General features: G+C 41.3%; 1 protein-coding gene across 1 annotated transcript; it reads right to left on the bottom strand.

The window, feature by feature from the left end:
- Positions 1 to 6,715: 6,715 nt before the first annotated feature.
- Positions 6,716 to 9,215, bottom strand: LOC139444395 (uncharacterized). Its single transcript, XM_071225359.1, has 3 exons — positions 9,013 to 9,215; positions 7,550 to 7,696; positions 6,716 to 7,017 (listed from the first exon to the last, which is right to left on the bottom strand). The coding sequence occupies exons 1-3, from the start codon at positions 9,200 to 9,202 to the stop codon at positions 6,872 to 6,874; spliced, it is 483 nt and encodes a 160-aa protein (XP_071081460.1). The 5' UTR covers positions 9,203 to 9,215; the 3' UTR covers positions 6,716 to 6,871.
- Positions 9,216 to 25,765: the final 16,550 nt, after the last annotated feature.

Genomic DNA, 25,765 nt, shown 5'->3' with positions numbered 1-25,765 from the left:
AAAGTTATGTTTTTTTTACCCAAATCTGAAACAATTTCGTTTTGCAACAGATAAAAGACTCCTGTATGTGTTCAAATGGTTAAATTTGCCATACTGACTTCAGAATATGTGTGATTTCATAAAAAAAAAAAAACATGAACATGCCAAAATATCAATTTACAATCTTCATTTCATGGAATGGACCAGGCGTCGCACAAAGTCCTGTGAGATATCTGTCCATATCTACTCGAGCATGTTTCGAAGTTCCTGGAGTGTCTATGGAACACGTAGTCGACGTCGAAGGCGCCGATCCCTCTCATCCCACATGTGCTCGATTGGTGAGAGATCAGGGGAGTGAGCCGGCCAGGGGATGACATTCACGTTGTTTTGTTGAAGAGAATCCTGAACAAGTCTAGAAATATGAGGCCGGGCGTTGTCATGTTGAAAGGTAATGCCTGGGCCATGACGACGCAAAAACGGTAGAACAACAGGGCCGATGATCTCGTCGCGGTAGCGCTGTCCATTGAGATTTCCCTCTACCACTATCAAACGGGTCCTCTGTCTTGCTGTAATCCCACCCCATACCATAACGGTGACGCCCCCGAACCGATCTTCTTCCATGACACAATGATAGACGTAACGTTTACCTCGACGTCGGTACACTCGACTCCGTCCATCGCTGTGGCTGAGGTGAAAACGAGACTCGTCAGTGAATAGAACTTGTCCCCACTGCATGGCCGTCCAGCGTAGACGCTGTCTGCACCATTGTAGACGTGCTTGGCGGTGGTTTCCTGTCAAATTGGGACGTCTGGCTACAATCCCTGCACATCTGAGGGGACGACGTACGGTTTGTGAAGATATTCGTCGAAGGCCAGGGATGCTTCTTGCAGTCACTGTTGCTGGCTGGAATCGATATCGTAGGTGTGTTGTTCGATTCCAGTTGTCTTGTCGATTATTGGTTACGCGTGGCCTGTCACTCCGAGGATGGTCTCTGACTGCATTCGTCTGTTGCCAACGTTGCCACATCACGTCGACCCGATCCTGCTTCAAGCATACCGATGGTTCGCAGAGGCTAATTTTTCGGACAGGCGTGGCATTTCGTAATGCTGAATAATTGCGTCATTGTGTTGTTTTTCTGAGTGGTTGTTGTCAGCACGATGCTAAACAATGCATATGGAATCCCTTTAACGCACATGCTTTTATAGCCATTCTTGGGAAGTGAAATGCATGGGGCTTGCATAAAAGTAACTTTTGCATGGAATGCATGCTTTTCTGTTGCAGTTTTGTTTTTGTGACTTGATTCCATACATGTACTACAATATACATGTACTACAATATTGAAAAGCAAACTTAATTTGTTTGAAAAATACACTAAAATATTGGTGTCACAGGACCTTTTGTTGTTGCGTATATTAATAATTTCATACTTTGAAGTTTACACTGTTTCTTTCACGCTGATTTGCTTAATGGGTTGTCACGTGATCTGATGTTTGGAGTTCACACACATGTGAACGGACAGAAAAGTTCACACGAACTACTTCCCGGGGTTTCCCCGAATTCTAGATCGGTGTTTACAATCAACTTGTTTTTCGATTTTCTTTTTAATCCCTACATTTAACAGCAACATAATTAATTTAGTATTTTTGCCTGGTCTTTTAACATTTCATCTGACTAAAAAATAGATAAATGCTTTGGTTCTGCAGTTTAATGTCGTCTAGCTGTTTGATGAAAATAAATGGATTGTGCTTACGATGATTTGTTTATGGAATGGCTATCTATCAATACTAAGAACGCAAGTGAAGAAGATGAATTCTGTAAAATTACTGAGGTGAATGAAATTGATTTATTGAGCGATACTGACTTTCATGCCTTGTTTTCGGAAATGACAGGAATCTAGCAGCAAGACAATTGCGAATGAAATTTAACAATGTTGTAGACTAGATCTACCCTGATCAGATGTTGCCGCTGACACAGATCAAAGCGACTGCCCCTGATGAATCCTAAACTAAAACTAGATTCACTATTGTATCGGAAAAAAAATCAAAGATTTTGAGAAACCAAGACAGAAAATCTTAAATGAAAAACATTAAACCAATAGGCTCTGAAAGTGTTCAATGGTAAGACAAATAAAATTCATCTAGCTTTTAAAAAAATAAGACATAAAAAGGTAAAGAAAGAAACTTAGATTAAACAAACAAACTAAATTGCCTACCATTCTACCCGTAGACAGAATTTCTATTCCGGTTTCTGAGTTGGCCGACCTTCTCCGTGCATTCTAGGCCGAGAAGAGGCGGCACATGAGCAAGGACGGGGCACAGAAACGAAGCTGTCATCATACATACAGCATACAGTAGGTCCATCTCAGGTGACAAGAAACACCAGCCAAGTAAAGTATTACAGCACACATGACAAATCACAAACTCCAAATGTAACACATCCTGACACTGAAAATTAACACAAAAAACACAAGTTTCAGAGCCCTCCGTTCAATCCCCACCAGTCCATTCCACATCGTCCGAATATGGGTTTGCGATTATCCAAACACAAGCAACACATTCATTAATCAGTGATATTCCCAATTTGCTAGTGCCATTGGAGGGTTTTATGCGTCGGGGTATTTTCCACAACTGTTCCATAAACTTCATTTTCAACAGCAGTAAGTATAAATTTCACCCTCACGTTCCCGTTCATATATACTTCCATGCTTGATGGTTGAGCTCGCCTCGGTGCATCAAGTCATGTTTATATTTTTGTTCATATTCTTGTTATCTATTTTTAAGATTTGATTAATCCCAAATATCGTTTGTCAATGTGTTCAGAAAATGAAATTATGTTGATGTTGACATATTTTCAGATTATGTGGTATATATTCATAGACCTATTTTTCTTTGCGTAACTCAGTATGAGTGGGGAGACGTATGTGACTGATAGCCGGCAAATACCGACAAAATAACATTGTTGCAATTTTCTTCCGCGAATCCAGAGAACTTCAAATTTAAGCAAACATTGTTACGATATTATTCGGCGAGACCAGTAAACCGCAAGCTCGGAGGTTCACGCAGCGCTTTGAAATCGTTCACACATCAATGAACCCATCCAAACTAACGTTCAATTCTTAAAAAGTTATTATCAACACTGAGATCACATGCACATCCAAATGTGTAAGAGCATGTGAGCGGTTGTTTAAACGTTCTTGCCTAAATAAGCAACTGGTTATGAGGCGTAGACGATGCTTCCACTCCTTCTCAATGGTAATTACATTTCTGGCTGGTTCATTATTAACACACATCCCTTGGATATTTCAGCATTATCACTATTCAACCCCATCAATTTGTTCAAAACATATGATTTTCTGCCATCGTTTTTGCAACCCGCCACTGGTGCTCCTCATGCCTTTGTTGCCAATCGATTGGGTAGCCCTACGGTTACATCATTTTCGCGAAAACGCAGGAAACAAAAATTCAATTCCACACATAGGTGGTACAATTCACGAAGCCTTTTCTAGTGTTATTCTATTTGTAATTTTTGATATAACCCAACTCATGCATTAATATACAGACATAAACCTTACGGCACAACCTCCTGAACGCAACACGCCGCCGTTCGTTCCCCCCCCCCCCCCCCCCCCCCCCTGCTCACCCCCCCCCCCCCCCCCCCCCCCCCCCCCCTGCTCCCCCCCCCCCCTTCTGTGGTATGCACACTGTTTTCCATCAGGTCTGAAGAGAGTGAACTGGCTTTCATGCCAGCCACGTCGTTGCCAACGACGTACAGCCCGGGGCCATCTCAATCTCACTGTCTGTCGAGTGACCACATGTCATGAGGCATTCAACCCTGATGACGTCACTGTCGGAAATCGATTCCGGAGATGCAAAGTACGCAAGTACCGGTCTTCATTGAGCGTAGGTACCCTTGTTTTGTCTGTTCTTTGCCTGTCTGATGTTTGTAACGTTGCATCAGGTTAGTTACAGCAACACGAGAGCAACCAAACGTTCTAGCAATGTGGGCATGGGAGGCTCCCATCTGTTTCATACCAAGGGTCCGCTCGCGTTGTTCGGGTGTGTGCCGTGGCATTTCTATGGTTGTTGTTTTTATCAGTGTGAGTGTCTGACATAAACTCCGTGTCATTTATATACACTTATATACACTTATTAAACGTGTAGTTTCGGCTGCCCAAGCGACACGTGTTTTTCACTTTTTCGCATTTATTTAAAAAAAGTCGTGCTGTGGACGTGTATAACTTTCAGCTTAGAGAATGGTTTTGTCTGGACGATGTGAATTGCATTGATTTAATATGAACTTGTGTTTTTGAGTTTTTGCAATTTGATTTTTTACGGCCCAATCGCCTGAGGCACAACATTTCGCAGTGCAGAGTTGCGACCCTTGGGCACGCAAGAAACGTATGATTTGGGTTCGGAATCCGGTTCGCCCCGATAATGTTTCCAGGTTTGTAATCACGCTGGTTTCATCAAAGTGGTAAACGTCTGAGACCTGCGTCACTTCAGGCTTTCCTCCCTCATAAAGCAGATACGCCGTGATATAACTGGAATTCTGTTCAAAGCGGATTTAAATACCAATAAGTGTTTGTAACTTTTCTCATAAATGTGTATTTAGCGACATTAGGATATGAGCATACTTTCTGACTAAATAGGTAATGAATTCAACAGGTGGTACCGTATCTTGAATATCATAGTTAACGTAGGACAATCCATAAATTTACCTGCCTGTAACCAATGGTTATCCGTAAGAGGCGACTAACGGGAACGGGTCGTCAGGCTCGCTGACTTGGTTGATGAATGTCATCGATCCCAATTGTGTGGATCGATGCTCATGATGTCAAGCACTGGATTGTGTGGTCCAGACTCAATTATTTTACAGACCGCCGTCATATAGCTGGCATATTGCGTTAAACAACAAACAACTCACAAAAAAATCATCAACTTAACAATTTTCACTGTTTTCGATTTTACGAGCCACAGTTCCAAGCAGCGGTACAACAATCTCCAGTCCCTTCATGTTGGTTGAATGTTGTACTGTAAAGGTCAAGGTGAGACGGGCATGACATGGAAACCAAAGGCTTTATGCATGCACATACAAAATGAAGAGGTTTAATGTGTATAGTGTCAGTGACAAATTTCCCGGATCAAAATGATCACAAGAAGAACATGCAAACCATTAGACGGGAAACACGTACGATTTGGAAAAAAACGCACACAGTGCATTAAAAATAAAGGGCCATGAAGCTGCACGTACTGCATGCAGCAGCACTATGAACGGTATTAAAGTGCTGGGTTTTTTTATTGCCTGGTATCTGCGTCAATCGAACAGTGACAGTTCAACAACATGCCAAGATTAACAGAAGTGCAAAGAAACAACGTCATAGACCGCTCGCAGGCAGGGGATTCCCGATCAGCTGTAGCCAGGGTTTCAATGTAGCGCCCAGCACCATTAACATGGGTCAACACGTGATCGGCCAAGGTCGTCCAAGCGTTATGACGTGGGCGGCTATCTCTCATCATGGCAGGACAGGTTTTGTCCATATTCAGTGAATTCTTACGGTTCAACGATACATCAACGAAATTCTCCTCCCACACGTCCTCCCAATTGCAGCCAACGGCAACGGTGTATTCCAGCAGGACAACGTTCGTCCGCATACAGTACGGACCACAAGAGCCTGTCTACACAACAACGTTGATCCCTGGACTTGAACCCAAAAGTGCTCCTGTTGGATGAAATGGATAGACAGCTACGCCGACGTCAACCACAACCCCAGACGTCGTAGCAGTTGGCTTTTGTGTTGCAGGCCGAGTGGGCTACCATTCCCCAATACGTGATTCGCATACTAGTCTCTTTCAATGGACTTTTCCTATGTACCGATAACTGACATGACTACAATCACCAAGTGTTCTCTCCACAACATTTGGCTCAATACCTTGTACGGTTCCGCGTAAAAATGTATTTTCCTACCTCACACAAATCTGGCTTTGCGTTTCTTTTTGTGAAGAGCATATCATGACAATACAAAAATTACGGTTTACCATAGAAACGTCTGGAACAGGGATTAATATGTTGAGAGGGAGTCACCAAGTTCAGAAGCAATTATTGTTAATGCAACCGTCCAAGCTTATAGGCAATTGATATAATAGGTTTACTATAGTTCTGAGGACACAGGGTTACAACAATAACGTTATTTATTCAACAGTACTAAATCTTCCTGCCATTCAAGACTACAAGATGCAACTTAGAGAGTATTTAACAGTTTTCAGAAAGTCCGCCACATATACACTACCATGTAGTATTCTATACAGGGGGGGCACGGGTGGCCCAGTGGTCAAAGGCGCCGCAATTCGCTGTGCAGAGTTGCGTCCCTTGGGCTAGCCAGAAACCTATGATTGTGGGTTCGAATCCCGGTTCGCCCCGATTATGTTTCTAGGTTTGTCAGCACCATACCCGTGCTCGTGGGTTTCACCGAAGTGGTAAACGTCTGAGACCTGCATCACCTCGGGCTTTCCTCCCACATTAAGCGGACACGCCGCGATATAACTGGTGTTTGATGTAGGATGTTGTCCGACGGAAATTTGATACACAAACAATTACGCAATTCCTTAAGTCAATACCAACACACGTAAGTAAATGAGAAAAGTGAAACTCGTGACAATTTTTTTTGAATAAAAATAGTGTTTAATAAATCTTTCAAAATTCATGTTTAATATGCATACAACAAAAGCAGTGGGTAAGATTGAATTCCCTAAACTGTCCCCTGACATAAGATGTGAAAGTCATTGAAACATAAAGAAAGATATGTTTCTAATAAATACCAATACTATCACTTATATTTACACAGTCTGTAAGCACTTGTATGTCATCCATATTAGATACAAGGACATCGCTCCACTTAACCAAGGAGGAGAACGATTCCAGTAGCTCCATAAAGCAGTCCCCCAATTATCGTCAGGGCGAAAGACCAGCTCAAGTCATATGTCTTAAACATTTCTGTACCCTTGGCAGCAAAGACGATGATTCCAATGATAGTAAATCCTGCTGCAAAACATGAACATTATAATATGTAAAACGAAGAGAACACACCCAATATTTTAGCACAAACAGTGTATCAGTGTATGTTTCCAATTAAGTATTAAAAAATCAATAGTTATCGAAATAACCAATTGTCCCTGAAAATTCTTGAAACAAATATTTCTGCTGCTGGGCAAAAAGAATGTTCCTGCCATAAAAATGACACTGCTGCAAAATGTTTTTCTTATAAAGAACAGGCTCATAGTTTTAAAGAAATATATGTATGTTTTCCGGCTATAGCTAAAAAAATATCTAATCTCGATATTAAATACCCCCGCCCACCCATACACACGCACAGCCAGAATATCAAAAGGCCGATCCCTAAGCAAAGATTTTGATGATGGAAAGGATTTTTGTTGCTTATATTTCATGGAGAATGAGGCGAGGTGTGTTTCGTGCTTAATTCATATAAGATAATGGAAACAAACATGTAATATAAAGCAATCCAAATCGTATTTTGCGCCTTGAGAAAATATAATGTTTTCTTGAGTTGTCTTACCTGCAGCAAAGGCCAGAATGAACCCAACTGTTTTGAACAACATTTGGTCTGTTTTGAAAAACAGGTAGACAATGATGACAGCCAGAGACCCCAGGCCAAGCAGGAACCCCAGAATCACCAGAGCCTTGGTGCCAGTCAACCACTCCACTGCAATGAAACACCCGCTAAAGCTCATATGATTGTATAATAACAAATGTTTCAATAATGTTGTTGATTTAAATGTTTCTTGAGATGAAAAAGATTTTTGAAATTGCTATACAATATGTTAACAATATGTTAATATTAACATTAACGAGTGTACTTATTGATAAAGAACTTTTCAAAATTTTAAACAATTTTCATAGTCATGTATAATACAGAGTATCATAGCAACAATTATTTCGGTCAGAGGACCTCTTGGCTAAGAGCACATGTTTGCACAACATTATGATTTTAAGAAATATTTGCTTTTCTAATCTTATTTCTTTTAAAGGATATAGCAAACTTTTTACTGTATACAATATTTTTTATGACAATAGTAGTATAACTTATTCTTAGTAAGAATCACAGGTTCATATGACACTTTGAGCACAGAAGTTGGTCAGTTTCAATGCCATTGTCAAATCTTAATTTACTTGTGACTGAGGCCTTAATTTATGTGACTGAAAGCGGAATTTACAAAATATACGAGTTCTTCATGGTTAAATGATTCTGTATTTGTATCCAACAAAGATGTAAAACTAGATAAAAAAGAAATAACTTTTTCCAGACAGTCTTTTATGCCAGTCTTTGAATTGTACATCTTTGAGAAAACTTACTCATAAATATAAGGACTATAAATATAATTTCCTTAATAAATTGAAATATTAATATATTTTAACTAGAGTCTTCATCAAACCACGCAGGCTAGATTTTCTGGAATTTGTAATTTATTCTGGAAAGAGTAATACAATGTGAACCAGCAAATAATTTAAATCTAAACGTCTCTCAACAGCTGCATTGGTATCAAGGACAAAAAGGAATCGACAATTTCTTGATCTATAATTGAAGAACTTCTCGCCACTGTCGAACCACTTGTACGTGTTAATAGGCTCCGTATCAACACTTAAATAAAGTCTAAACTTTCAGGTTTAGGAATAGATACGTTTAATACACAAATTATGGGCAAATGGTCTGATTCTGTTCTTGAGGAAACAGCATTATTCATCAAATCAAAAATAGATGTTGATGCAATTATTTAATCCACTAAACTTTTACCTTTATTACCTAATACATTTTAAAGTATCATAAAAATGATGGCATGAAAACACATGTATGTTAAAAAAACAGCCGAATATTAAAAGTTGTAAAGCCCGCCTCTTTCCTAGAACCGAAATTATTGAAAATGTTTTTGATTAATGTAAAATATGAAGAAATCGACTATGGTGTGACGAATTGTAATCATACAAGAACGATACGAGTTCTGAAATCTAAATGAAACGTACCTCCTGAAGAGTCTAATGAAGAACAACTTGCACCAATGCATGTTTTGAATAATCCGAAATTCGCACTAAGCGATCCTGCGCTCAAACTCATCCAGTAATCAGTTGCAAATCCTATGACATCAAATAAAAGAGCGGCTCCTGCCAGACCCAGTCCAACCTTTGACAGCACAGACGCCTCCGAAAACCCCATGATTCCTCTTCAGGCAGAATGCAGGTGTAATGGTGAGAGGTCTGCATACAAATCACTGGGAGCGCCGCACGCATTTTTATATCTTAAGCAGTGTGTTTTGGTCGTTATCGCCTGGTTACTTGGTAGTATTTATGAACATACTTCTCAAATTCCACCAATCCGAATGACACTGACAAAGACGCAATACTGCGAGTCAGTGTTAGCCAATGGGAGAATCCATTACAGTTTGGTGAAAGATGGTTGGTAATACGTTAAATGTAAAGCCGAGGTATTGTGGGTATAGCTATACCTCTAACATGTCAGTACTTGAGTCGTCATTATAGGTTGTAGCAGGATCACGAGGGGAACATGGGGTTTTATGCGTCCAGCGTTAGGTTTTATAAAACGAGCCGGAGGCCGGATGCTAGTGGTATGAAACCTAACGAGGCACGCATATAACCCCATGTACCCGACTTATCCTGCTACAACGAATTTATCTTACCGATATTTTTAATATGACATGGTTATTCAAACAAATTCAAAATTGATAGAAAACAGATAGAAATTGATCAGAAATCCACGTTAAGCCTTGATCGTGGCGGGGTATCAGAGATATATTCCCCCCACTGAGAAATTTATTCCCCTCCATGCCGGGATACACAGTATTTTATCAACATTGCGTGGACCAAACATATAACACGTTTTTACATATTTTTTCGTTCAAATGTGTAGCTCATAGTAACGTCATACTGAACTATTCAAAATACGTTTTTCAAAATGTAGGAAGGTGTGTGTAGTGTAAGAATTATGACATCACCTATCAACACAATTACCATGCAACTCTTGTTGCAATCATATGTAGTAAATTAGATATGTTTGGTCGGACACCGTGAGAGAGTCTGGGGACCGTCAGCAGTTAGGAACTTATCAGAACATGATGAGGTGAGATGAAATTGGGTTTAATGTCGCGTCCAAGATTATTGCACTTATATAGCGACATGCATGCATGTGTGTGTGTGTGTGTGTGTGTGTGTGTGTGTGTGTTTGTGTGTCTGCTTGTACTAGTCCGGACTGATGCCGATTTATAGTGCTAGCTCACTGAGATACCATGCCGCAGTTTAACATGAATACCCCACTCAGACACAGTATACTGACTCCGAGCCGACCAGTCCTTGCTTTAGACCCTTAATGCAGAGCGCCAGACAGGGTAACAACAAGTACCATCTTTTAACGTCTTTGGTATGACGCGGCTGGGGATCGAACCCCGAACCTTCCGCTCTCCGGGCGGACGCTCTACCACTAGACCACGGAGGCGGTCCAGTACATGATGAACGGCAAACAGCGAACTTAAGCAGTAACATTTTACTTTTATCGCTTCGAATAACTCAAGCGTTCAGGGAAAACGTGTCGAGGTCAGATCACTTGAACTATAATACACCTGTCCTAACATGAACGTTTTATGGCGGGAAGGTGGCGCGTCTTCCGGGTCTCAGTGAACCCAACCTGCTGATTGGTTGGATAGCGTTTATTATACAAACGGAAATATTAGGACACGCCCGGCATGTAATAAAATTGGTGTCAAGCAGGGGTTTATAGATAATGAACAACAAAAGTTCCTGTGACATTGAATAAGACTTAATGCAAAGTTATGTTTTTTTTACCAAATCTGAAACAATTTCGGTTTGCAACAGATAAAAGACTGTGTTCAAATGGTTTAATTTGCCATACTGTCTTAAGAAAATGTGTGATTTCATAAAAATAAACATGAACATGCAAAAATGTCAATTTACAAATCAATAACGTGTGTGTCCACCTCTAGTTGCGATGCAAACAACACATCTTCGTCTCATGGAATGGATCAGACGTTGCACAAAGTCCCGTGGGATATCTGTCCATATCTGCTGAAGCATGTTTCGAAGTTCCTGGAGTGTCTGTGGAACACGTGGTTGATGTCGAAGGCGCCGATCCATCTCATCCCACATGTGCTCGATTGGTGAGAGATCAGGGGAGCGAGCCGGCCAGGGGATGACATTCACGTTGTTTTGTTGAAGAGAATCCTGAACACGTCGAGCAATATTGGCCGGGCGTTGTCATGTTGAAAGGTAATGCCTGGGCCATGATGACGCAAAAACGGTAGAACAACAGGGCCGATGATCTTGTCGCGGTAGCGCTGTCCATTGAGATTTCCCTCTACCACTATCAAACGGGTCCTCTGTCTTGCTGTAATCCCACCCCATACTATAACGCTGCTGCCCCCGAACTGATCTTCTTCCATGACACAATGATAGACGTAACGTTCACTTCGACGTCGGTACACTCGAATCCGTCCATCGCTGTTGCTGAGGTGAAAACGAGACTCGTCAGTGAATGGCCGTCCAGCATAGACGCTGTCTGCACCACTGCAGACGTGCTTGACGGTGGTTTCCTGTCAAAATGGAGCGTCTGGCTACAGACCCTGCACATCTGAGGCGTATGGTTTGTGAAGACATTCGTCGAAGGCCAGGGATGCTTCTTGCAGTCACTGTTGCTGGCTGGAATCGATATCGTAGGTGTGTTGTTCGATTCCAGTTGTCTTGTCGATTATTGGTTACGCGTGGCCTGTCACTCCGAGGATGGTCTCTGGCTGCATTCGTCTGTTGCCAACGTTGCCACATCACGTCGACCCGATCCTGCTTCAAGCATACCAATGGTTCGCAGAGGCTCATTTTCGGACAGGCATGGCATTTCGTAATGCTGAATAATTGCGTCATTGTGTTGTTTTTCTGAGTGGTTGTTGTCAGCACGATGCTAAACAATGCATATGGAATCCCTTTAACGCACATGCTTTTATAGCCATTCTTGGGAAGTGAAATGCATGGGGCTTGCATAAAAGTAACTTTTGCATGGAATACATGCTTTTCTGTAGCAGTTGTGTTTTTGTGACTTGATTCCATACATGTACTACAATATACATGTACTACAATATTGAAAACCAAACTTAATTTGTTTGAAAAATACACTAAAATATTGGTGTCACAGGAACTCAAAATCAGTAGGCTCTGAACGTGTTCAATGGTAAGACACATAAACTTTATCTAGCTTTATAAAAAAAAGACATAAAAAGGTAAGGAAAGAAACTTAGATTAAACAAACAAACAAAATTGCCTACCATTCTACCCGTAGACGGAATTACGATTCCGGTTTCTGAGTTGGCCGACCTTCTCCGTGCATTCTAGGCCGAGAAGTGGCGGCACATGAGGAAGGACGGGGCACAGAAATGAAGCTGTCATCCGGTCATACAGTAGGTCCATCTCAGGTGACAGGAAACACCAGCTAAGCAAAGTAGTACAGCACACACGACGAATCACAAACTCCAAATGTAACACAACCTGACATTGAAAATTAACACAAAACACACAAGTTTCAGAGCCCTCGGTTCAGTCTCCACCAGTCCATTCCACATCGTCCGAATATGGGTTTGCAATTATCCAAACACAAGCAACACATTCATAAATCAGTGATATTCCCAATTTGCAAGTGCCACGGGAGAGTTCATGCATCGGGGTATTTTCCATAACTGTTCCATAAACTTCATTTTCAACAGCAGTAGGTATTAATTTCACCCACATGCTCCCGTTCGACTCGAAATACACCTCTTTACAAACTTATGTGATATCATATATACTTCCATACTTGATGGTTGAGCTCGCCTCGGTGCATCGAGTCATGTTTATATTTTTGTTCACAATCCTGTTATCTATTTTTAAGATTTGATTAATCCCAAATATCGTTTGTCAGTGTGTTCAGAGAATAAAATTATGTTGATGTTGACATATTTTCAGATTATGTGGTATATATTCATAGACCTATTTTTCTTTGCGTAACTGAGTATGAGTGGGGAAACGTATGTGACCGAGAGCCGGCAAAAACCGACAAAATAACATTGTTGCAATGTTCTTCCGCGAATCCAGAGAACTTCAAATTTAAGCAAACATTGTTACGATATTATTCGGCGAGACCAATAAACCGCAAGCTCGGAGGTTCACGAAGTTTAACCAGCGCTTTGAAATCGTTCACACTTCAATGAACCCATCCAAACTGATATTCAATGCTTAAAAAGTTACCTTTATTATCAACATTTTAGATCACATGCACATCCAAATGTGTAAGAGCATGTGAGGGTTTGTTTAATTGTTCTTGTTTAAATAAGCAACTGGTTATGAGGCGTAGACGATGCTTCCACTCCTTCTCAATGGTAATTACATTTCTGGCTGATTCATTATCAACATATATCTATTGGATAGTTCAGCTTTATCACCATTCAACCCCATCAATTTGTTCATAACGTATGATTTTTTGCCATCGTTCTTGCAACCCGCCACTGGTGCTCCTCATGCCTTTGTTGCCAAACGATTGGGTAGCCCAGCGGTTACATCATTTTCGCGAAAACGCAGGAAACAAAATTCGATTCCACACATAGGTGGTACAATTCCTGAAGCCTTTTCTAGTGTTATTCTACTTGTATTTGCTGATATAACCCAACTCATGCATTAATATACAGACATAAACCTATATTCAGACACAAAGGCCCGTAGACACGCCCTCGACCATACGGCACAACCTCCTGAACTCAACACGCCGATGTTCGTCTGAGACCTGCGTCACTTCGGGCTTTCCTCCCTCATTAAGCAGACACGCCGTGATATAACTGGAATATTGTTCAAAGCGGCTTTAAATACCAATAAGTGTTTGTAACTTTTCTCATAAATGTGTATTTAGCGACATTAGGAAATGAGCATACTTTCTGACTAAATAGGTAATGAATTCAACAGGTGGTACCGTATCTTGAATATCATAGTTAACGTAGGACAATCCATAAATTTCCCTGCCTGTAACCAATGGTTATCCGTAAGAGTCGACTTACGGGATCGGGTGGTCAGGCTTGCTAACTGGGTTGATGCATGACACCGTATCCCAATTGCGTGGATCGATGCTCATGATGTCAATCACTTAATTGTCTGGTCCAGGCTCGATTGTTTACAGACCGCCGTCATAGAGCTGGAATATTGCTGAGTGTGGCGAGAAACAAACAAACAAACAAACAAACCTGCCTGTAGGTTTCTGTGATGGTTTCCTCTTTTTGAGAAACGTGAATGTGGGGGCTATACTGTCTTTCAATCACGGAGTCATTAACTTACTCACTCATTCTATATCCTCCCTGGGTGCGGTTTCATCACCTCAACGATTTTCACTGTTTTCGATTTCACGACCCACAGTTCAAGCGGCGGTACAAAAATCCCCAGTCCCTTCATGTTGGTTGAATGTTGTACTGTACAGGTCAAGGGTGAGACGGGCATGACATGGAAACCAAACGCTTTATGCTTGCACATACAAAATGAAGAGGTTTAATGTGTAAAGTGTCAGTGACAAATTTCCCGGATCAAAATGATCACAACAAGAACATGCAAACCATAAGTCGGGAAACACGTACGATTCGGAAAAACGCACCCAGTGCATTAACAAAAGGGCCATGGAGCTGCACGTACTGCATGCAGCAGCACTATGAACGGTATTAAAGTGCTGGGTTTTTTGATTGCCTGGCATCTGCGTCAATCGAACAGTGACAGTTCATCAACATGACAAGATTAACAGAAGTGCAAAGGAACAAAGTCATGGGCCGCTTGCAGGCAGGGGAATCCCGATCAGCTGTAGCCAGGGTTTCAATGTAGCGCCCAGCACTATCACAAGGCTATGGGGTGGGATCGGTTTCAACAACATGGATCAACACGTGATCGGCCAAGGTCGGAACGACTAAGAGTAACCACCCCCGCCAAAGATCGCTATGACTGCGCCACCTACGTGAAAAGACGACCACTGCCACACCAACCGCATCCAAAATTCCCGGACAGAGCAGAATCTGTGACCAGACCGTACGAAACCGTTTAAGAGCAGCAGGTCTACGAGCAAGACGTCCTGTTCGACGCGTCATACTGAGTCGACAACATCGTCAACAACGACTGTTCGACGCGTCATATTGTGTCGACAACATTGCCAACAACGACTGCATTGGTGTCAACACAGGGTATGGACTCTGGATTTATCCTACGTCGAGGGGATGGAAGAGCCCGGGTCTGCAGACGTCGGAGAGAACATTACGCCGGAAACTGCGTACGGGAAGTGGACAAGTTTCATGGGGGTAGCGTTATGACGTGGGCGGCTATCTCTCGTCATGGCAGGACAGGTTTGGTCCATATCCAGTGCAATCTTACGGCTCAACGATGCATCAACGAAATTCTCCTACCACTTGAGTTGTCTTACCTGCAGCAAAGGCCAGAATGAACCCAACTGTTTTGAACAACATTTGGTCTGTTTTGAAAAACAGGTAGACAATGATGACAGCCAGAGACCCCAGGCCAAGCAGGAACCCCAGGATCACCAGAGCCTTGGTGCCAGTCAACCACTCCGCTGCAATGAAACACCCGCTAAAGCTCATAGAATTGTATAATAACAAATATTTCCATAATGTTGTTGATTAAAATGTTTCTTGAGATGATTTTTTTTTTCAAATTGCTAATGTATAGTTCTACTGTCACTTTTAATACAATATGTTAATATTAACATTTAATGAGTGTACTTATTGATAAATAACTTTTCAAAATCTGAAACATTTTTCATAATCATGTTTCATTTAGAGTATCAGAGCAACAAAAGAGAAGTTTATTTCGGTCAGAGGACCTCTTGGCCAAGAGCACATGTTTGTACAATATTATGATTTTAAGAAATATTTACTTTTCTAACAGCTGCATTGGTATTAAGGACAAAAAGGAATCGACAATTTCTTGATCTATAATTAAAGAACTTCTCGCCACTGTCGAACCACTTGTACGTGTTAATAGGCTCCTTATAAACACTTAAATAAAATCTAAACTTTCAGGTTTAGGAACAGCTGCTTTTAACACACAAATTATGGGCAAATGGTCTGATTCTGTTCATCAAATCCAAAATAGATGTTGATGCAATTATTTAATCCGCCGAATATTATAGGTTATAAATATTGCAAATAAATTTGTATTTACGATCGTGCCTCGGGAGTTGAATGGTTTAAACTGGCGTTACCACACTTTTTTATGCTCATTAGCACCGAAAGTGAGATGCACTGAATACACCGTGGAGCCATTGTATTCATTACATTCTATAGTTGTGAATCCCAAACGAATGACATAATTTTGGAAATAGCTGTCCAATTTAAAGTTACCGTTCTTTCATGACGGATCCATGCGGCGGAGCATTTATCCTCGACTCTTTTCTGTGAGTGTCCGGCACAAATTGGGTCGACAAGTATCATAGACACTGAGGTAACATGTGACTCTCGTCAAGATTAGCCGAATGCCATGCACATATAGTGCAGTCAACCAGCCGTCGAATGTATGTCAGTGAACGAATGTATTATATGAGTTGATTGTATCCTCCCATTAATCATACATTCCTTTTATTATTACCCCTCGGTTGTAGTCTAAACTATTGTCTTAAAAGTTCGGAAATGTATGATAATAGAATACCAAAGAAAGCCTGTCATGTGCTCATACACTGTGGTCACAAGGCTTATGCATCTGACGTAATAAAGAAGTTGACATCCATAAATTCTCTTGTGTATGACCTCTAAATGTCTTCAAAGACTTGACGTACGTTTGCTAGTCTAAGTGTTTTTTCATGTATTTGGCACTATCTGGATTTGAATAAATATTTGCCTTTAAGATGTTCAAAAATGAATTTTCAAACTTCAATCTGTCCATAAGTGTTATACAAATACATAGCCACAAAACATTTCTATAACCATACGAAATCTCCATTTTACGATTCCGACTATACCAGTCAATGTATCATTATCAAATTGAGATGATACAAGGGGTTCGCGAAAAGGTGAGCTTATCCTGACTCACCAGTATCACCCGTAACAAACAAAGGTAAATGCATGTCAGTTGTTTACCTAAAAACACACTGACACATATGGTATAAATCGAATGAAGGAAATGCATTAGATAAAATATGTATCACTGATAATTCAAATTTGTCAACCATAAAACTTGTTGAAAGCTTTGCGAAAGCTTTGAATGGTGTAACCTTGCTCAACAACCTTTGATGAAGAGTCGTATGACGCTCTTTGAAATTTTCGCAGAAAGAGCATGCTCGATTGTAACTCAAAAGCTGGGAAGTGTAGACACCAAAGGCTGGAGCTTTTGGAACGTTCCTCGACATGAACAAAAAGGTTGACAATTGGATAGCCGAAGTCACCCGCTTGTGACTTGTCTCTTGTCGAGAGTGTTTTGTCACTCCGAATATTTATGCATAGATCAAGATACAGTTTGTATAAAGAATATGGGAGCCAGAGAAGTGTCTCACCCCCATAACATGAAGAAATAACCTCACTTGTTCATAAACCTTATATCGGGTGTTAATAGTGAATATTGAAGGACGTTCGTAGGGATCAATTTACATTTATGTTACCAAGATATTGGTGCATAGCATTTAACCTTAAAAGACCATAAGCCATAATTTTCTGTCTACACAGTATCAAACTCCAAATACGTAAAAGTCTAAAATACTTTTATCTAAGTGTGTAATTAAAGGATACTATAAGATAGCTGAGCGACAAAAGAAGAAGAAAAATAATGAAGAACGACGTCATTTCTGAAGATTCGAACATGCGCATCCAACTTGATGACGTCGTATATTGGACGACTTTATTTTTGAGAGGGTTTGTCCCCCATAGGTGTAACTGGGCAGAGCAGATAAACGAGATGGCCAAATGATCGCATCCAAAAGCAGGGGAGATATAACAATCGTTATGCGGAGAAAAGTACGGGTAATCGTCGTGAGGATTGTGTGAATATGCGGGGAAAGCCCCCCGATGCATAAAATGGATTTGTCCGACATTGCCGAAGTCGGATTCTATTGAGGGAGTCACCATTGTTAAAATACAGGTAAATATTTTTGAAGCTTGTACCTTTCACTATCATCCTTAAAGAGGCTGTGCATTACGTTGATATCTCATATGAGAAATAAACTATTCGTTCTTTATCGTACAATAATGCAACCCTCGTGGTTAATTCTCCCTACAGTTTTTCGTTTTTTGATCAACAACGACCACGAGTCCTTTATTTCTTAATTAAACAAGCGTTTCCATTTCATATCAAGTTGATTGCCCTGAATGGAATAGTTTTCCAGAGTTTTAAAAAGAAAAAAGATATTTCATGAAGGGCATAAATTTGAAATGAATTTGGAACGAGAGAGAGAGAGAGAGAGAGAGAGAGAGAGAGAGAGAGAGAGAGAGAGAGAGAGAGGGGACCTACAGTTCATCGATTCCGTAAACTCTAGGTAATTAACACGTGTAACCTTAGAATTGCATAACAATATGATCAAAATTAGATTCCGACAGGATAATTCCTATCTATAATGGGTTTGCGAAACGTCATCATACAGGAACGTTACATATTCTGAAATATAGAATGAAGCTTACCTCCTGAAGCATCCAATGTACCACAGATTTCACCACTGCATGTTTTGAATAATCCGAAATTATTATCTACCGTCAGTAGGGAACCGAAGCTGAGAGTTCCTTTCATCCAGGAATCAGTTGCAAATCCGATGACATCAAATAAAAGAGCGGCTCCTGCCAGACCCAGTCCAACCTTTGATAGCACAGACGCCTCCGAAAACCCCATGATTCCTCTTCAGGCAGAATGCAGGTGTAATGGTGAGAGGTCTGCATACAAATCACTGGGAGGGCCGCCACATATTTATATCTTAAGCAGTGTGTTTTGATCGTTATCGCCTGGTTACCTGGTAGTATTTATGAACATACTTCTCAAATTCCACCAATCCGAATGACACTGACAAAGACGCAATACTGCGAGTCAGTGTTAGCCAATGGGAGAATCCATTACAATTTGGTGAAAGATGGTTGGTAATACGTGAAATGTAAAGCCGAGGTATTGTGGGTATAACTTTAGCTTTAACATGTCAGTACTTGAGTCGTCATTATAGGTTGTAGCAGGATCACGAGGGGAACATGGGGTTTTATGCGCCCGGCGTTAGGTTTTATAAAACGAGCCGGAGGCCGGGGGCGAGTGGTTTGAAACCTAACGAGGCACGCATATAACCCCATGTACCCGACTTATCCTGCTACAACGAATTTATCTTACCGACATTTTTTATATGACATGGTTATTCAAACAAATTCAAAATTGATAGAAAACAGATAGAAATTGATCAGAAATCCACGTTAAGCCTTGATCGTGGCGGGGTATCAGAGATATATTCCCCCACTGAGAAATTTATTCCCCTCCATGCCGGGATACACAGTATTTTATCAAGATTACGTGGACAAAACAGATCTCATCATTATGACATGGAGGTATGATAAAGGTCTTTGTAGCAACTTCACGCGTCTCACGTTCGTCTAATATGTGAACTGTAACAGTATTGGCTTAGGAATCAAGCAAACTTTTAATCAGATGGGCAATGCATTCGAAGAAATAGAACCTATGTTGAATATCATCACTAAATAGGACAATCAATAAGTTCATCTGCCTGTATGCGTGGATCGATGATCCATTCCTCTTTTTGGGGAAAATGAATGTACATATATCGCGTTGCTTTGATGATTCATTCTATACTGTTCAACTCCCTCACTCACTCATTCGATATCATCCCTTAACCCGATTCATCACGTTAACGATGTTCGCTACTTCCGTTTTTTTCAAGTGTCTTAAAAGTGTATAAGCACATGTGAACAAAAGGCACGATTGAATCTGTTCATATCGCGAGAGCTTTTGTAAGTGTCATTTCAAGCTTAATACAGATCTAGATATCAACATCCGGTCGCCAAGCGGCGTTTATTGTGAATAAAAGTAATCTCCAGTCCCTGTAAAGTGGTTGCATGTTGCACTGTAGGGGCAAAGTGTGACAAGCATGCCATTAAAACCAAACGCTCTAGGCATGCACATACATATGCTGTGTATTAACACGTTTTGCGTGTCATCTCATGTTAATGACATGTTGAACAATTCAACATAGGTTTGTCAAAATGTAGACATGTGTGTAAGAACTATTACGAAATAAACCTATCAAGGACAACACCTTCAAAATCTTGTTCTAATCACATGTAGTAAGTGCGCTTGGTTAGCCTAGTGGTTAGAGCGTCTCTTGTCACGCCGAAGACCCGGGTTCGATTCCCTACATGGGTGCAATGTGTGAAGGCCATTTCTGGAGTCCCCTGCTGTAATATTGCTGGAATATTGCTAAAAGCGGCGTAAAAAATACTCTCTCACTCACAGGTGGTAGCTTATATATGGTTGGCATGACAATTTGCGAGGATCTCAAGAATGTCATCAATTATGAATTTTCGGCTATTATCTAAAGAAGATGACTAGGCACATAGCGACCTAAGCAGTAAAATTTTAATGTTATCACTTCGCATAGGGAACCGGAGTGTCTTTCACGTATGTTTGAACACAAAGATAAGAGATGACATGGTAGTAACCTTTTCTCATAAAGTATTAGTGTTTGTTTTCCAGGAAAACCTGTCAAGGTTGAGCTATCTACCACACAGGTGTACCAACATGAACGTTTAATGGCGGAATTGAGGTACCTCTTCTGTTACTAAATGAATACAGCCTGTTGATTTTTACATAAACCGAAATATTATGACAAGACGAAGTTTTGCCAGGTATATCATTAAATGCCTGGCACAGGGATTAGCATAAAGAGAGACAGTTAGCTTTTTCTATCAACATTGAGACCACATGCACATCCAAATGTAAAAGAGTACACTAGTGGAATTTCGAAAGTCGAAAATTCAAATTCAGAAGCAATGATTGTTGAGGTAACCTTTCATGGTTATCGGCAATTTGGTTTCTCACAATTAATTAATAAGGTTTATTACAGTTCGTTGTATTCTGAGGGACCGCCTCCGTGGTCTAGTGGTAGAGCGTCTGCCCGGAGAGCGAAAGGTCCGGGTTCGAATCCCAGCCGCGTCATACTAAAAAGCACCCTGTCTGGGGCTCGGCATTAAGGGGCTAAATCTGTTTGGCTTGGAGTAAGTATACTGTGTCTGGGTGGGGTATTCATGATAAACTGCAGCATGGTATCGATGCTCATGATGTCAATCACTGAATTGTCTGGTCCAGACTCGATTATTTACAAACCGCCGTCATATAGCTGAAATATTGCTGAGAGCGGCGTTAAACAGCAAACTAACAAACAAAGGATTATTCTATACAGTACCCATATACCAATGCAACACTCCAAACAGCATTCTGTGCAGAGGGTGCATGGGCACAACGGGACTAAGGTCGAAGGTAGTACACGAGCTTTCAGCGAGGAAAATGCAACTTGTGTTTCATTACGAATTCAATCTTACAGAGATTTTAAATTCAATATATTTGTGTGAAGATCAGATCTGCCTTGTGGCCAGCCTCGGACTACAGCATTGCAACTTGAAGTGCAAACACGGTTTGTGTCTTTACAGGGAAGTGACGCCATATCGAACGCTATGACGTCATGATATCCACACAGACTGGTCAGCAGACTTGTATGGGAATTTACAAGACGTCGGCTGGCCAATCAGCTTGCTAAATTCTTTGACGAGTAAAGATTATATCTTATACAGCACCATGGGGTGGGGCGAAATGGTTTTTAACGTCGCGTTCACGATTATTGTGGACTTTCTATCCACAAGACCAGGGAGAGGGTCGTATCATGAGCCTAACTATAGATTAACCAGTTCAGTATACCACACTGCAAGCCGCGCAGTACCCCACAGACAACCTCGTGCTGTCCCAAGAACCTCACCGAGCAACTGCCGATACAGATGTATCTCGTGCAATGTACCTGCAGTATCATGTGCAGCACCCCATGAAGTTTAAAATGCAGTTCTGCAAGCAGTATCCTATGCAATAGCCCGTTCCCATCCCGTTCGGATCCCCATGCGCTGTGCAACTAGCTTCAACTGTTTTCCCACGTAGTATCCCTAGTATTCATGGATTTTCGCATGCTGCATATCATGTAATCACTTATCCACTTGCGTGGACCAAACAGTTAACACGTTTTTACATGTTTTTTCGTTCAAATGTGTAGCTCGTAGTAACGTCATATTGAACTATTCAAAATACTTTTTCAAAATGAAGGAAGGTGTGTGTAGTGTAAGAATTATGACATCACCTATCAACACAATTACCATGCAACTCTTGTTGCAATCATATGTAGTAAATGAGATATGTTTGGTCGAACACCGTGAGAGAGTCTCGGGACCGTCAGCAGTTAGGAACTTATCAGAACATGAAGTGAGGTGAAATTGGGTTTTACATCGCATCCAAGATTATTGTGTGTGTGTGTGTGTGTGTGTGTCTGCTTGTACTAGTCCGGACTGATGCCGATTTATAGTGCTAGCTCACTGAGATACCATGCCGCAGTTTAACATGAATACCCCACTCAGACACAGTATACTGACTCCGAGCCGACCAGTCCTTGTTTTAGCCCCTTAATGCAGAGCGCCAGACAGGGTAACAACAAGTACCATCTTTTAACGTCTTTGGTATGACGCGGCCGGGGATCGAACCCCGAACCTTCCGTTCTCCGGGCGGACGCTCTTCCACTAGACCACGAAGGCGGTCCAGTACATGATGAACGGCAAACAGCGAACCTAAGCAGTAACATTTTACTTTTATCGCTTCGAATAACTCAGCAACATTTCAATTTCGGTTGTTTTAACCAACACAATTAACAGCTGACATGGTGGTAATCTTTTCTTAGAAATTCTAGCGTTTAGGGAAAACGTGTCGAGGTCAGATTACTTTTATGGCGGGAAGGTGGCGCGTCTTCCGGGTCTCAGTGAACCCAACCTGCTGATTGGTTGGATAGCGTTTATTATACAAACGGAAATATTAGGACACGCCCGGCATGTAATAAACTTGGTGTCAAGCAGGGGTTTATAGATAATGAACAACAAAAGTTCCTGAGACATTGAATAAGACTTAATGCAAAGTTATGTTTTTTTTACCAAATCTGAAACAATTTCGGTTTGCAACAGATAAAAGACTTCTGTAAGTGTTCAAATGGTTTAATTTGCCATACTGGCTTAAGAAAATGTGTGATTTCATAAAAAAAACATGAACATGCAAAAATGTCAATTTACAAATCAATAACGTGTGTGTCCACCTCTAGTTGCAATAGAAACAACACATCTTCGTCTCATGGAATGGATCAGACGTCGCACAAAGTTCTGTGGGATATCTGTCCATATATGCTGGAGCATGTTTCGAAGTTCCTGGAATGTCTGTGGAACACGTGGTTGATGTCGAAGGCGCCGATCCATGTCATCCCACATGTGCTCGATTGGTGAGAGATCAGGGGAGCGAGCCGGTCAGGGGATGACATTCACGTTGTTTGGTTGAAGAGAATCATCAACACGTCGAGCAATATTGGCCGGGCGTTGTCATGTTGAAAGGTAATGCCTGGGCCATGATGACGCAAAAACGGCAGAACAACAGGGCCGATGATCTCGTCGCGGTAGCGCTGTCCATTGAGATTTCCCTCTACCACTATCAAACGGGTCCTCTGTCTTGCTGTAATCCCACACATACTATTACGCTGCCGCCCCCAATCTTCTTCCATGACACAATGATAGACGTAACGTTCACTTCGACGTCGGTACACTCGAATCCGTCCATCGCTGTTGCTGAGGTGAAAACGAGACTCGTCAGTGAATGGCCGTCCAGCGTAGACGCTGTCTGCACCACTGTAGACGTGCTTGACGGTGGTTTCCTGTCAAATGGAGCGTCTGGCTACAGACCCTGCACATCTGAGGCGACGACGTACGGTTTGTGAAGATATTCGTCAAAGGCCAGGGATGCTTCTTGCAGTCACTGTTGCTGGCTGGAATCGATATCGTAGGTGTGTTGTTCGATTCCAGTTGTCTTGTCGATTATTGGTTACGAGTGGCCTGTCACTCCGAGGATGGTCTCTGGCTGCATTCGTCTGTTGCCAATGTTGCCACATCACGTCGACCCGATCCTGCTTCAAGCATACTAATGGTTCGCAGAGGCTCATTTTCGGACAGGCGAGGCATTTCGTAATGCTGAATAATTGCGTCATTGTGTTGTTTTTCTGTGTGGTTGTTGTCAGCACGATGCCAAACAATGCATATGGAATCCCTTTAACGCACATGCTTTTATAGCCATTCTTGGGAAGTGAAATGCATGGGGCTGGAATAAAAGTACCTTTTGCATGGAATACATGCTTTTCTGTAGCAGTTGTGTTTTTGTGACTTGATTCCATACATGTACTACAATATACATGTACTACAATATTGAAAAGCAAACTTAATTTGTTTGAAAAATACACTAAAATATTGGTGTCAAAGGAACACAAAATCAGCAGGCTCTGAACGTGTTCAATGGTAAGACACATACAATGTATCTAGCTTTATAAAAAAAAGACATAAAAAGGTAAGGAAAGAAACTTAGATTAAACAAACAAACCAAATTGCCTACCATTCTACCCGTAGACGGAATTACGATTCCGGTTTCTGAATTGGCCAACCTTCTCCGTGCATTCTAGGCCGAGAAGTGGCGGCACATGAGCAAGGACGGGGCACAGAAATGAAGCTGTCATCCGGTCATACAGTAGGTCCATCTCAGGTGACAAGAAACACCAGCTAAGCAAAGTAGTACAGCACACACGACGAATCACAAACTCCAAATGTAACACAACCTGACATTGAAAATTAACACAAAACACACAAGTTTCAGAGCCCTCGGTTCAGTCCCCACCAGTCCATTCCACATCGTCCGAATATGGGTTTTCGATTATCCAAACACAAGCAACACATTCATAAATCAGGGATTTTCCCAATTTGCAAGTGCCACGGGAGAGATCATGCATCGGGGTATTTTCCATAGCTATTCCATAAACTTCATTTTCAACAGCAGTAGGTATTAATTTCACCCACATGCTCCCGTTCGACTCGAAATACTACCTCTTTACAAACTTATGTGATATCATATATACTTCCATACTTGATGGTTGAGCTCAGCTCGGTGCATCGAGTCATGTTTTTATTTTTGTTCACAATCCTGTTATCTATTTTTAAGATTTGATTAATCCCAAATATCGTTTGTCAGTGTGTTCAGAGAATAAAATTATGTTGATGTTGACATATTTTCAGATTATGTGGTATATATTCATAGACCTATTTTTCTTTGCGTAACTGAGTATGAGTGGGGAAACGTATGTGACCGAGAGCCGGCAAAAACCGACAAAATAACATTGTTGCAATGTTCTTCCGCGAATCCAGAGAACTTCAAATTGGAGCAAACATTGTTACGATTTTATTCGGCGAGACCAGTAAACCGCAAGCTCGGAGGTTCACGCAGTTAAACCAGCGCTTTGAAATCGTTCACACTTCAATGAACCCATCCAAACTGATATTCAATTCTTAAAAAGTTACCTTTATTATCAACATTAAGATCACATGCACATCCAAATGTGTAAGAGCATGTGAGAGGTTGTTTAAACGTTCTTGCCTAAATAAGCAACTGGTTATGA

Source organism: Haliotis cracherodii, unplaced genomic scaffold (assembly GCF_022045235.1).
Source record: "Haliotis cracherodii isolate W230 unplaced genomic scaffold, xgHalCrac1.p SCAF_5, whole genome shotgun sequence".
In the NCBI taxonomy this organism is placed as follows: Eukaryota; Metazoa; Mollusca; class Gastropoda; order Lepetellida; family Haliotidae; genus Haliotis; species Haliotis cracherodii.
This window is presented reverse-complemented; position numbering and strand designations above follow the sequence as displayed.

Bases quoted from the DNA above. Each gene is read 5' to 3' on its own strand.
- LOC139444395 (XM_071225359.1), bottom strand. From the start codon at position 9,202: ATGGGGTTTTCGGAGGCGTCTGTGCTGTCAAAGGTTGGACTGGGTCTG. The intron at 7,697-9,012 runs GTACGTTTCATT...GTTTCATTGCAG, and splicing joins TTCATTAGACTCTTCAGGAG to TGGAGTGGTTGACTGGCACC. The intron at 7,018-7,549 runs GTAAGACAACTC...CATGTTTTGCAG, and splicing joins CATTCTGGCCTTTGCTGCAG to CAGGATTTACTATCATTGGA.